The sequence below is a fragment of the Falco peregrinus genome, chromosome 4, assembly GCF_023634155.1.
Source record: "Falco peregrinus isolate bFalPer1 chromosome 4, bFalPer1.pri, whole genome shotgun sequence".
NCBI classification, from domain to species: domain Eukaryota; kingdom Metazoa; phylum Chordata; class Aves; order Falconiformes; family Falconidae; genus Falco; species Falco peregrinus.
Window position 1 is genome coordinate 55,964,276 of NC_073724.1, and position 12,717 is coordinate 55,976,992.

The following is a 12,717-nucleotide window of genomic DNA, read 5'->3' on the forward strand; positions in this document are numbered from 1 at the left end:
CAGATACAACATGAATCATAAACTCTAATATTGTATTCTTTGCTAATACATTTTCTTCTAGTTTTGACTCCATTGTAGTGCTGTTTACTTTTGCTTAACTCCCTTCAGATGTTCTAGTCACTAACATTTGAGTATCTCTGCTCACTCATATAAGTAGTCATATTAACGTCAAGAACAGCAAAGTGTGGGCATGGATAGCCATGAAGCGTAGCAGCAACAGGTATTAATGGGGTCCTGAATCCACCAAATCCCTGAGGGGCCCTCAGGACACACACCTGTGTTTTCAGTTCCCACCAAGGAAGAATTAGAACTGGTAATAAAGCTACACCACTGAATAAAAGTATGTAAGTACATAGTACAAGCATGCCCTTATCCCCGAAACAACTGTGGTGACACCATGCCAAATGGAAGCTGTATCCTGCACGGACCAGAAGAGGAGGCTGTCCAGCCCAGGCCAGGCCAGAGCCACCACTCTGAGCAGTCACCCCAGCAACTTGGTTACCTTGGGCAATAATATTCCTGAACCTCTCTGCTGCTGTTATAAACTGTTGTGTGCTAAAAAAGAGAATTTTACCTGGAACTAAATGATAAATGAAAAATTGTTGGCTTACCATGTGTAGATTTACGAATGGAAGATGAGGACAAAAGTAAGATAAAGGTTCCTCTACTCTTCCTTTGTACTTCCTTTGCTGACGAGATGCAGGTTTCACAAATCACAGTGACTATGAAACCCAGCACTAACTACCCTAACACATAACGCTATACAGCAAGGATACTTCCAAGAACAAATAAACATATTCCTGACTCGCAGTCATTTGTCTCCATGCTGTGAGCACCCAGCAGTCTCTGCCCATTATTATTTCTGTTGAGTGGCCTGTAGCTTTCCATTCCAGCTAAATTTCTAACTGTTTTCAGCCAAGCTAAAATAAAATAAAATATACACACTGGGTTTTACATGAAGAAACATCTGCCATCAGTTTGCATTTAGGAAAAGGTGAATGGAAACCTAGAGGAAGCTCTTTGCAGAGAGTGCCCCATCGTCTTCTAGAGTGGCCCAATAAACCCTGATCCCAGACCAGAAATCCAAGTCCCTGGGCTGGGCTGTTCAACCCTCACCTCCTTATTTCACAACAGGAGAAATCCATCACCCGTTGCCTACTTTGAAAGCAGTTTTAAAGCTACAGGCAGTGGGTTTTGACCTCACTCCATCTTATCTGGCACAGTACTACTCAGATTCACAACTGTAATAAAAGGGAGCCACTGAATCAGCAGCTCTTAGGTTTCCCTTTTTCGCGATATATCATCTGATGTGCTTGGGGGATTACTGCATTATCAGGATGGTTGCATAACTGAAGGGGGGGTGAATACCATTTCAAACCAACAAACCAACTGGCAAGTGCAGGTGTGAGGAGAAGCAGAATCTGCACAGGCCAATACAGAAAGGAAAATGGCAAATCCTCCCATGACTGAAGTTGAAGGTAATGGTCACATTAAAAAAAAAAAAAAGAAAACCAAGGAAGAAATATTATTCCTTAACCATATATTCTCTGCTTGTTTTGTGTTATTTGTTAGTTCTAGTGTTGCCAGCCTTCAGAAGAAAAACCTAGTGTCAAAGCCAGAAAAAGAACAAGTGGTTGGCTTAAAGCAAATCAAGCAGTCTTCTTGGTTTCTTGGTTTGTTTCCTGATTATTTGGAAACTTTTCCTGAAATCATACAAGGAATGCTGAATCAATTCACTGACTCCCACAGTCCCTCAACAGGGACCCACTACCTGTCTGCTGTGAGTTGTGACAGGGAAGTCATGGCCTGCATGCAGATCAAGGGGCGGGAGGTGGCAATGCTGACCGGGACACCACTGTACATCCAGGACTCAGAGATCTGCAGCACGGCTAATGTTGAGTACGTGCAGCCTGTGCTGCATAGTTTATCCTGTGCTCGGCTGCTCCCACTTGGTCCCAGTGATCATGTCTCCTGGCTGGCCTGGCCTTTGTATGCAAGGACAACAAGAAGTCCTCCTGTGAAATGTCCTTCAGGAATAGAATTGCTTTATTGCAAGAAAATTATACAATAACTTGAATGGCCAAGCAGGAGGAGCTTCTCTCCACAGACAGGACCTGCTTAGCCTGCCCTGGGAAAAATCCACCTGGGCTCCATCTGATGCTGCACAAGCACAAGGTTCCCAGCATCTGAAGGGACATAAGATTTACTCACTATCTATATTCCTCTTCTTATTCTGTCTTATCAGAACAGTTGCTTTATTAAGCCATTTGTTGTCAGGCTTTTCTTACAGAGATCCAGAAGAGCCCCGCAGTGGCTCACTCTCCCTTCCCCCCTCTCCCCTGGGGCAGAACATCCGTACCTCCCACCTGTCCCTTAAAATACACAGAAGCCTTTGCAAGCTGGATACCTATTCTCCTTCTACAGTCAACTGAGAGCAAATCCATACAGTTCACAGAATGCAGAGCAAGTCAGCGCACATTTGGTCAGCTGAATCACTTCTAGACTCTACTGGTCATGCTGGCTAACTCTCCATACAAGGGTAGGATTACTGCAAGGATGGCTGCACGCTCACTTGATTAGGACACATGAAACGTCTTTAAAAAATTACATAGCCAAAAGTCATTTTAGATACAAATGTTGCCAGACCATCCAACGCATGACCAAAAAGGACCTTCAGAATTCACAGTGCTTGCATGCTTTCAATGGAATGCAGAAGCAACGCCTGATAGCAAACGCTGTTTCAAAATAATTTTCCCTTATGAACGCAATCCATTCAAACTTGCTTGAGTTCAGCTGCAGTGACCTACTTTTTGCTCAACAACAGCTTTTCCTGATGTAATCAAACATTTCAGGATGACTGCAACAGCTGAAAACTAGATATAAAAGTGTCATTGGTTTACTTTTGGCAGCCAATGTTACTATGCTGTTTGTGGCTAGTCTGGGGCATGTTATTATCTCTCCCAGTATCTCATATAAAGATAGGCAGAGACTTAAATCTTATAAAAGAACATTACCAAACATGCAGTGATCCCTAACCTCTTAATGCCAAGCTAGTTAAGAAGTGAACCTGTCTAGAAAGTGCTGTAAAACATAAATGGTTGACCCCAGCAATGAAACAGACCCTTAAATATCTATTAAATGAGCATAGTGCAGTACATGATGAAAATGAAAACAAGTGACTTTTAATTCATTCATTCTCATTGAACTTAATTATTAACAAATCATAAACTATTTTGTGATTTAGATTAGATATTAGGAGGAAAATTAATTATTCCAAGATTGTTGACAATGACAGAGAAGTTAAAATAATCTTGCTGGAACTACTGACCAACATTAAATGTTGATGCCAGTAAAGAATCATACTTTAGATGAGAATTCAAAGTATTTTTCCTTCACAAGATTAAAAAAGAATTCACAAAGGAAGCCAGAAAAGCTCTTCAGTGGTTGGCTGCCACAGCACCTCCTCCTTCACTCTCCCTCATACTCATAGGAGGAACAGAAACTGCACACAGGCTTTCACCCTACTCCTGCCTGAAGATAGAAGTGGCTGCACAGTCATCAATACAGCCAAGGATCGAAGACATTCAAGCATGAAAAATTCTCTGGTAAATTCCTTTTTCCTTCTTTTTTTAAAATTTCCTGGGTCACTGCCCAGCTACAAACCTAACCTCTCGCTTTGCTCAACTGAATCTGTGGGAAATCGGGTGTGAGCAAACAACGAAATGAAAGGAAATACCTTGGCAATGTTTGCTGTTGGGACTGAAATGTCTTTTTGCTGTCTGATATTTTAAATTGAGATTATTTTTCTAGCCTCCCTTTAAGCAGAACTTTCCTCTGTCCAGATTCTGGAACTCTGAAAGTTATGGCTAAGCGGCCTCCTTGAGAGAAATCCAGAAATCATTAACTAGTTACTGTAAAACTGTATAATAGGCAGTAGATGTAACTAGATTGATTGAAAGTCTAACAACCTTTAGTTAATGATCTGTCTAGTTCAGATTATTTATCTGCAACAAATCTCAGCATACAGCAAAGTGCTCTAAGAGCGAAAAGCTGCAGGAACAAAACACAGAAGAGCTCTGCAAATATTTTTGTGAGTATAAGGCCCAAAGGATGTTAGCAGCTGTTTACTTTCTTGAAGAAGGAAGGATTGGGTCCTGTATACTGACTTTAGTGGGAGCTGTTACACTCTGCCTTCTTTTGAATCACACCACTGATTACTTTTTCTTATCTTTCAAAAGCCACATACTTAGTGAGAATTTTACATAAATATGTTTGGTAAAATATTTAAAGATGGGAATAATGGCGCTTTTTTTTTCTTTTTGTATCTAAGTAAACAGAGTGATTTTTAGAGATGTTGAGAACCACCACCAGCAATATACCAAGCATTTCTGAAAATCATATCCAGTTTTAAGGAGCCTATGCATGGTTCTAGGTAGGCTGAATCACAGCCAAAGAAATCAGAGGACATGAACTTCAGTGAATAAAAGAGACCTGAAGAATGGATGAGTAAATGGAGGTATTTTTCAGAGTAACTATGTTAATTCCAAGACTTTCTTTCTTCATGCAGTGCTCGATGGCCCTGGACAAAATGGAAGATTTGAGTCTGAAACAGACGATACCCAGGGCTGAGATAGGTGAAGTGAAAGGTATTCCTCTCACAAAGTCAATATGCAGCACGTGGGACCAAGTGTGGAGCTTCAAAGCCAGACCTGACGATCTGCTCATTGCAACCTATGCTAAAGCAGGTTGGTGTGGGCAGGAACAGAATAGGAAAGTCTGGGATCATGCTTATTGTTGGAATTGTCCTGTGGTGACTGATACCTGTTTTATCCCAAACCAGACATATATTTTAAAGATGTGAAGCTCTGTCAGCTGAGACTAGTAACCTGTGACTTCTTTGGCAGAAGTAACAACCATCTATTATTACTGAAGTTTAAATGCTTGAAGTCTAATTACCTACGCTTAAATGTTTCCTTTGTTTTAGATTATATACATAAATGGCACCAATAGAAGTTTTGCACCAACTGGTAATGGTTTAACAATGCCTAGTAAAAAGTCATCATTACTAAGAAATAATAGAAACTGACTGAAAAACTACGGATTGTATTACATATTTGGGGAATGTGTAATTTAGTGTGTAAACCAGTACTGATTTCTGGAAATGGGCTAATTATTTTAAGGAAATAACCACATTCACTTAATAATTTCAGCCTATAAAATAAAATTCCCACCATTAACTTCAGTTATCTGGTATTTTATTCAGTGATTAACCACTTAGCTCATTGCTATTTCTCATCTTTATGAGATCCTTTTTATTTTCTATACAGGAGAACAATTAATAACAAGCACCAATATTAATCCTGGATGAATAAACCATGTATAGTTTAGAGGATTCAGGAACAGGTTTTGGAGCATTTAATGATCATAAAAAAATAATTACTTGAATTAGAACGAATTTTGAAGTATTTTTTTTTCAGTAGCGGAAAACATTATTACAAATAAAACCCCATTATTTTTGTAAAACTCGAAAGCTTTTAATTTACTTCCTGTATACTGAAAGCAAAACCATATTATTATGTCCAGTCTGGATTAAAACCTCTCAGCTATTGAACTGAAAAGAAAGTTAGGAGTCCATTTGACATTATCTGCCAGAGATACACAAATCGAACATCTTAAGAAGGGCAGTTCCCTTCCAAGCCACATTCCAAGTTATCCCTTAGCCTGTTCTCTAGCTGACTTGCCACAGTACCTCAGAGGAGATGTGGTTAACCCAGTGATCATGACTACAAGGGAAAAGAAGAACCTAAGAGACAAAACACTGTAACTCTTAGAAGACATTGCAGTAGCTCGAGCAAATGAAATGTACCGACCTTCATTAAAGTATTACAAATGGGAATGTTGCAAATACTGCAACTTTTTTCTATTTTCAAACTGTATGAAATTTTTACTCACTCAAAGTTCAGGTATTTAATTGTTTCATTCAAATTCAGGATGAAAACAAATGTTGAAATACCTGAATTTTTGTGAGATATGAAAATTGGGAGGAGGGAATTTAATTTCTCCCTGCAAATAACACAGTCTCAAAATAACAGTGAGTTTATCCCAGAGCTTTTTTTATTACTGGTGTGGGGGTGGAGGCTATTTCTGTTGGCAAGAATCCTGTCTAAAATGGAATCCCTGAAACTGTGCTTTGGGAATTACTTTTGTATTCTTAATTATGTGGTTTTCCTTCATTATCCTCTCTTTCCACTTTGTCCATCATCTTCTGTGCTGTTCCTTCCTCCTTTAACAGGGAGTCCATTGTTCGGGCTTTCATTTCCCTATGAGAAATGAAAAAAAATAGAACAAACTCTTGGCTATCCCTGAGGGAAATGTCTAAACACTGACATTTTCAGGTACCACATGGACACAGGAGATAGTGGATATGATTCAACAAAGTGGAGATGTTGAGAAGTGTAGACGTGCCACTACTTACAGACGCCATCCTTTCCTTGAGTGGTCTATCCAAGAGCCTCCATCTGTGCGTTACTCAGGTGAATATCATAAATAAGTTTGTATTTTAGACAAAATTAAGCAAAAAATGCACTCGGTGCTGATGCCACAGGTTTCCTGGGGACAGTCCCACATGCTTTGTCACTGACCTATGCACTGTGTTGGGTATCAGAGATCAGTTCAGTTGCTTTAACATGAACATCCAGTGCTACTCAAGCCAATTAAAGGCTGGTAGATGTGATTCAGGCACTACTGAACACCATGGTGTTTCGGAGTGGCATCTGAAAGCTGATGCTCCACAGTTACCTAAACCAGCAGCAGTTATGCGTAAAATGGCAACATGGGGGCAACTGAATGCCATTCTCTGATTAGGGGCTGTATGGAAGAGAAACCTATGTCATGGATGTATTCCCAAAAGGTGAATAATGTTTTCAGTGGGTTTGCTACTATTTTAAATAACTGCTGTTAAATTCTAGGGTCTAGTCATCTAAACAAGCTATGGGGCATTCAGGCAACCAGCAGGACTGATGGTTTTGCAAAGACAGTTTCCTAAAAGATTCTTCCCCCAGTAAGGGCTCTCATGCCACACAAATCTTCAAGCCAGACTCTCTTCACATTTGAAGCTAAAAAGCTTGACTAAATCTGCACCAGAAGTGCTACTTTTTCTCTTCTAAGCTACACTGTGTTGACACAGAGAGACAAAAAAAATGATAGAGGATGACAGACGATAAGAAAAAAATGATAGAGGTGATGACAGATGTTTAAAAAGGAAGAAGGAAGGGGTAACACATCTCCACATATCACCAGATATTCCCAAGTATTCCCATGTACACATAGCTATTCAAAATCCACTGTCCATCATATGCCTAGTTTCTCTTTACATGCTATCCAGAAAGCCTAGTCAGCCAGTACATTATTCTCATATCCTAGAAAGAAGCAAAAAATTCTTACCTCCGAAGGGAAATATCACTAAACGTTGCGAAGGAAAAACTTTGGTAGGGTAAATTAAATTAGTATTCATCACTAACTCTTGGAAGGCAGGGGTTAGACATGGACCCAAGAAAGCAACAAAAACATATGACTCAGTGTTCCCCCTTTCCTCCTTGAATATATAGGCAATAATTTCTCTAGAAACACTGAAAATGCTTACGCAATGTTGTATGTGTTACACTGCTATGTAATTGCTTTGGAGATGAATGATCATTGCAAGTTGAACTGCTGAAAAGTCAGTCAGACATATGAGAATAGCAAAGAAGTGCTAATGTAATTTAGAGAACAAGTCACATCTCATAATGAAACATCCCACAGGCCTGGAGTTAGCTGAAGCCATGCCTTCTCCACGAACAATAAAAACTCATCTCCCTGTGCAGCTGGTGCCTCCCTCCTTCTGGGAACAAAACTGTAAGGTAAGGCTGGAGAGGTAGGACTCAATTCTACTCCACTTGAAAAGACAGTGACATAAACCAGGACTGAATATGGTTTCCAGAATCTTTATGAAACTTAAAGGTCTCCCCAGATCTTCTCCCTTTAATGTGCAAAGCCTGTGTGAAACTGAAGAAGTCATGACTAAGTTACCTGAGTTGGATTTCAGAAAATGGCAGCTTCAAAGCAAAAACTCTTAAGGCTCTGTCATCAGGCTCCAAGAGAAAACTCCAGGAGGTGCTCAAAATCTATATAAATATGTTTAAGTTATTTTTATTTCCTCTCTCTCTCTTTTCATATCAATAAGATAATCTATGTGGCAAGAAATGCGAAAGACAACCTGGTGTCGTACTACCATTTCCACAGAATGAATAAAGGAATGCCTGAGCCAGGAACCTGGGAAGAGTTCCTGGTAAAATTCATGACCGGAAAAGGTGACGAACTGCAATTAGTTGTATAAAAGATTTTGTGAATTTTTAAAAAATGCATGCCATTGATCTAGTTATTTCAGCTATGGTTTGAAATCCAGTGCTGACACTTTATGGAAGGATATCTACTGAAGGTGCTTCAGTAGTAATTTATTTTCATTCACAGTTTTTTATTAGTACCTAAAGGATTAATTCTATCTTTACATTCCCATTTTGGAAAAAAAAAATGCTAGTCTTTATTTTGTTATCATTCAGAAACATACGACAATTTTGGGGCTTAATCTCTTCTCTCTGAGGTTGAAAGAAGCCGGTTGGGAAGGAACAGTAGTTTAATTGGTTTAACTCTAAACTGATACACAAGAATCAGAGGGCTGGACGAGATGATCTCCAGAGGTCCCTTCCAACCCTGATCATTCTGTGATTCTGTGAAAGCAAAGTTCAATTTTGTGTAGAAAAGTGCACCACGCATTTGAGATGAGTCTTTTACCTAAATACATCTATCTAAAAATCAGGCATATGAGCAAAGCCAGTTATCTGAAGACAAGCAAGCCTAGAAGCTGATTCTTCCCTTTCTGAAAGAGGTACCTATATCCAAGAATCATACAATCATAGAATCACAGGACCATATAATCATTAAGGTTGGAAAAAGACCTTTAAGTTCATGAAGCTCAACTGTTAACCCAGGACTGCCAAGTCCACCACTAAACCATGTCCCCAAGCACCACACCTACACGTTTTTTAAGCACTTCCAGGGATGGCCATTCCACCACTTCCCTGGGCAGCCTGTTCCAATGCTTGACCACCCTTTCAGTGAAGATATTTTTCCTCATATCCAATCTAAACCTCCCCTGGCACAACAAGAAAACCTGTTCAGGTGAATAGCAGTTCGCAATTCAGGTCAGTAGATTCCATAGGTCCTTAATATTTTTGCCACCATGTAGGCCTAGAAACACCACTGTCTGGACCATCATGAGACTCTCAAGTCTAAAGGAGACCTTGTGTCTTGTGTTTGACCAGCTTGGCTTGGGAGCCATCTGTCCCAGCGCAGACATCTAGAACATAGCTTACTCTATCCACGGTAGTCATATTGATACATGCTGGAGAGAAACAGGTACTTCTGACAGTATACCAAATATTTAAGCCAGTCAGAATCACAAAATAATGCAAGTTGGAAGGGACCTTTGGTGTCTGTCTGGTCCAAAAGTAAAATCTGAGCCAAAATTGGCTCAAAGTAGGGCCAATTAAGCCCAGTCTTGTTCAGCTGATCAGATGAATCACTCTGTAAACATCTATTTCTTTCCATCGACTGTAGGCAGCCTTGAATTTTCATTCAAGTGTAAGCACCTGCATGTGTTGCCCCCTACAGTTACACATAAATCCTCTCTAAGCATCCATACACCTGAGGCATTAATAGCGTGACTACTGTGGTAAGCACAGAGCACAGCAGTCAAGGCCGCAGTACGCAGCTGGGAAATGCTGAGACACTGGTTATGAAGGAAACATGAGTGCCACAGGTACCTAAAGACAGTTTGGGCATTTATAGCTGCTGCTGCTGTTACTCCTTTTTCAGTGCTCTGGGGTTCCTGGTATGACCATGTAAAAGGATGGTGGAAGGCAAAAGATAAGCACCGTATTCTCTACCTCTTCTATGAAGATATGAAGGAGGTAAAAGGCTGAATGTATGTTTATAAAGCTGTGAAATCTGGACGTTCAGTAGGTACTACCTACAATCAACAGACTTCTATTACAATGCCATCTGTATCAGTAAATCTTCCAATAATCTGATCTTCTCACCCTAGCAACTGCAACTTTAATACTACGTTTGATTTCTTTGCTTTTCCTGGCTCTGTATTTTAACCCATTATTCTCTCTGCAGAATCCAAAGCAAGAAATTCAGAAGATTCTGAAGTTTCTGGAGAAGGACGTGAATGAGGAGGTTCTAAACAAGATACTCCATTACACCTCATTTGAGATAATGAAGGAAAATCCCATGACAAACTACACCAAAGAGTTTCAGGGAATAATGGATCACTCTGTTTCCCCATTCATGAGAAAAGGTTTGTTACTGGCATCACCTCTGTCTTCCTGGTTGTCATTCTGCTTTGAAATAAGCTTGAAGTACAAGTATTTAGTGAGTCATGGCTAGCGGGCTTCAGGAAATACTGGCAAATTAATCTCTCTCTTTTTGCTTTGCTGTTTCTTAGGGGTTGTCGGGGACTGGAAGAATTATTTCACTGTGGCACAGAATGAGAAATTTGATGAAGATTATAAGAAGAAAATGGCTGATACCTCTCTTGTTTTTCGCACGGAAGTGTGATTATTAGCAATGGGAATTATCCTCTGTCATCTTCAGCTTTTTCCATTTTATATATTTTGCTTTTCCTTCACAAAATGCCCATGTCTCTAAAGTTTCAACATCTCTCTTCAACACACCATTGATTTTTCATTATTGTGAGAGCACCCAAATTATGGGGACATTTGGGTCTCCCTGAAGAAAATAATCCTTCTGGATACTTCTTATTCATGCCTCCCACAGTAAAGTTCAACATCAACAAAAATATTGCAGTCATGCCTTGAGTTTTTGTCTTTGTAAAACTGCAGTTGATATTGCTGGCATTTTCAAACTAACCTGTAACTGATACACTCTTTTAACACCTTTTTTCCCAGTAACAGATGTGGGCATTATGTGCTATTCACACATTAAATGAACATTTAACAATAAACAACAATAAACAAGTTTAAAGGTGGTCAGTATAAACAGAGCAACAGAAGTGTACAAAGTAGAATAATTTTCTTTTTTTCTTGTTTTAAGCGGGATGTCATAGATGCCGTTGAGATGAAGGCAACATTTCCAAAACCACCAAACACCCATTAATTCCTTTGATAAATGCCTCCATGGAGCCCTTTAGCAAATTTTATCTGCAATCCAGCTGTGGAGGCAGTAGTCCCTACTGCATCAAGAGAAGAAGCTTACCTTATTATTGCCTTTTGAAATGGACAGCGTAATCTTCTGTTAACATTTGGCGAATTCTGAAAGCTGGTATGAACCACGTCAAGAGTCAGTGCTGCATGTACTGCCTCCCTCTTCTCCACCATTGCAAAAGTCTTCATCAGATGTACCATGTTATTACCTCTTCCTTTTCTACACTCTTCCCTTGCTAACCAAACATACAAACATCCCATTGAGGTCTCTTAGTTGCCACAGAGCCTGGTCCATATTATCAAAAAAAGACCAGTTCTGCTTTAGTATTAGTACCAGCACTATAGCCATGCTTTGAGTTTGTGGAAAATTAACTGAAGCAATTCTTAGCCCATTTAATTATACACAACTGTTACCAATCCACTTTTGATTTTAAAGTGCCACCACTGAGCCTGGTGCACAAAAAGGCCCCAATGAGTTCCTGCTTAACTGGGTTTGCACTCTGAATGTCAGAGGGAAAACAACATAGACTACAGAAGCTGGAGGAAAATACTGTCTCAGTCTCGTTTAGTCTACTTTAGTTTAACACAGATGTTTTCTGGGGGTATTTTCTCTTTGGCCTGTGGAGAGTTCCACGGGTTTAGTAATAAGAGCAGCTGTCAACACACACAGTCCATTTCAGGCTACCTATTTAATCCAAATATCTAAAACTAATTCAGTTCTCTAAAAAGCAGCAATATTAATCTGGCAGAGGCACTGCTGTTGATTGCAGCAAGGCTAAATATCAGCCTGGGGAGCTTTTTGCTACTTGTTTGTTTATTGTTTATGATTAACTTGACTTGCTATCTTACTATTGCCAGTATGAGGAAGAAGCATTGCCTGCTGACATATTTCCATTCTCTCGGATTGCTTCATGAAGCCACATGAGTTAGCTCAGTTTGTCAATCTAATCCTCATTCAGTGTCATAAGAGCCATCAGTAAATGGAAAATGTGCTTAACTCGGAGCTTGGTGACATTTTATGAGTGGTGCTGTACAAAAGGTCACACAGATGACCTATTTGTTCCTCCTTTGAAATCTCTGAATCTATCAGAAGTGCAAAATGCTGACAGTGACTGAAGCCTGGTCTGACAGGGAGCTGCACAGCCACTGCAAGGATAGAGGCACCATATAATAAGGGGCTTGTATCACACTGGCAAAGTCACCTTTGCTCTAGCTTCCTTAAGTAACTCTTCACCCAGCTGCAATTCAGCTGCTCTGAAAAACAGGTAAGAAGTTAGACAGGTCAGAGTACAGTCCCAGGAAAAAAAAAGAGGGAAACAAACACTGCGTGGGTGGCTACATAAAAACTGGCTTTTCTTATCCTATTGATGTTATCCTTATATATATTCACAGACAGAAATTTTAACTTTATCATAAAATATAGTTGGCAGAGAGATAGAAAAGTGGGATGTTT

General features: G+C 39.8%; 1 protein-coding gene across 2 annotated transcripts; it reads left to right on the forward strand.

Annotated features, from left to right (window-relative positions):
* The first annotated feature begins 3,459 nt into the window (after positions 1 to 3,459).
* SULT1C4 (sulfotransferase family 1C member 4) lies at positions 3,460 to 11,085 on the forward strand. Of its 2 annotated transcripts, none has more exons than XM_005228654.3 (8): positions 3,460 to 3,605; positions 4,568 to 4,745; positions 6,396 to 6,533; positions 7,801 to 7,898; positions 8,222 to 8,348; positions 9,913 to 10,007; positions 10,219 to 10,399; positions 10,547 to 11,085. In XM_005228654.3, the coding sequence occupies exons 1-8, from the start codon at positions 3,591 to 3,593 to the stop codon at positions 10,657 to 10,659; spliced, it is 945 nt and encodes a 314-aa protein (XP_005228711.2). In that variant the 5' UTR covers positions 3,460 to 3,590; the 3' UTR covers positions 10,660 to 11,085. The 2 variants fall into 2 exon arrangements, with proteins under 2 accessions (XP_005228711.2, XP_055658792.1); XM_055802817.1 differs by lacking the exon at positions 3,460 to 3,605 and adding an exon at positions 3,999 to 4,090.
* The last annotated feature ends 1,632 nt before the right edge of the window (positions 11,086 to 12,717 follow it).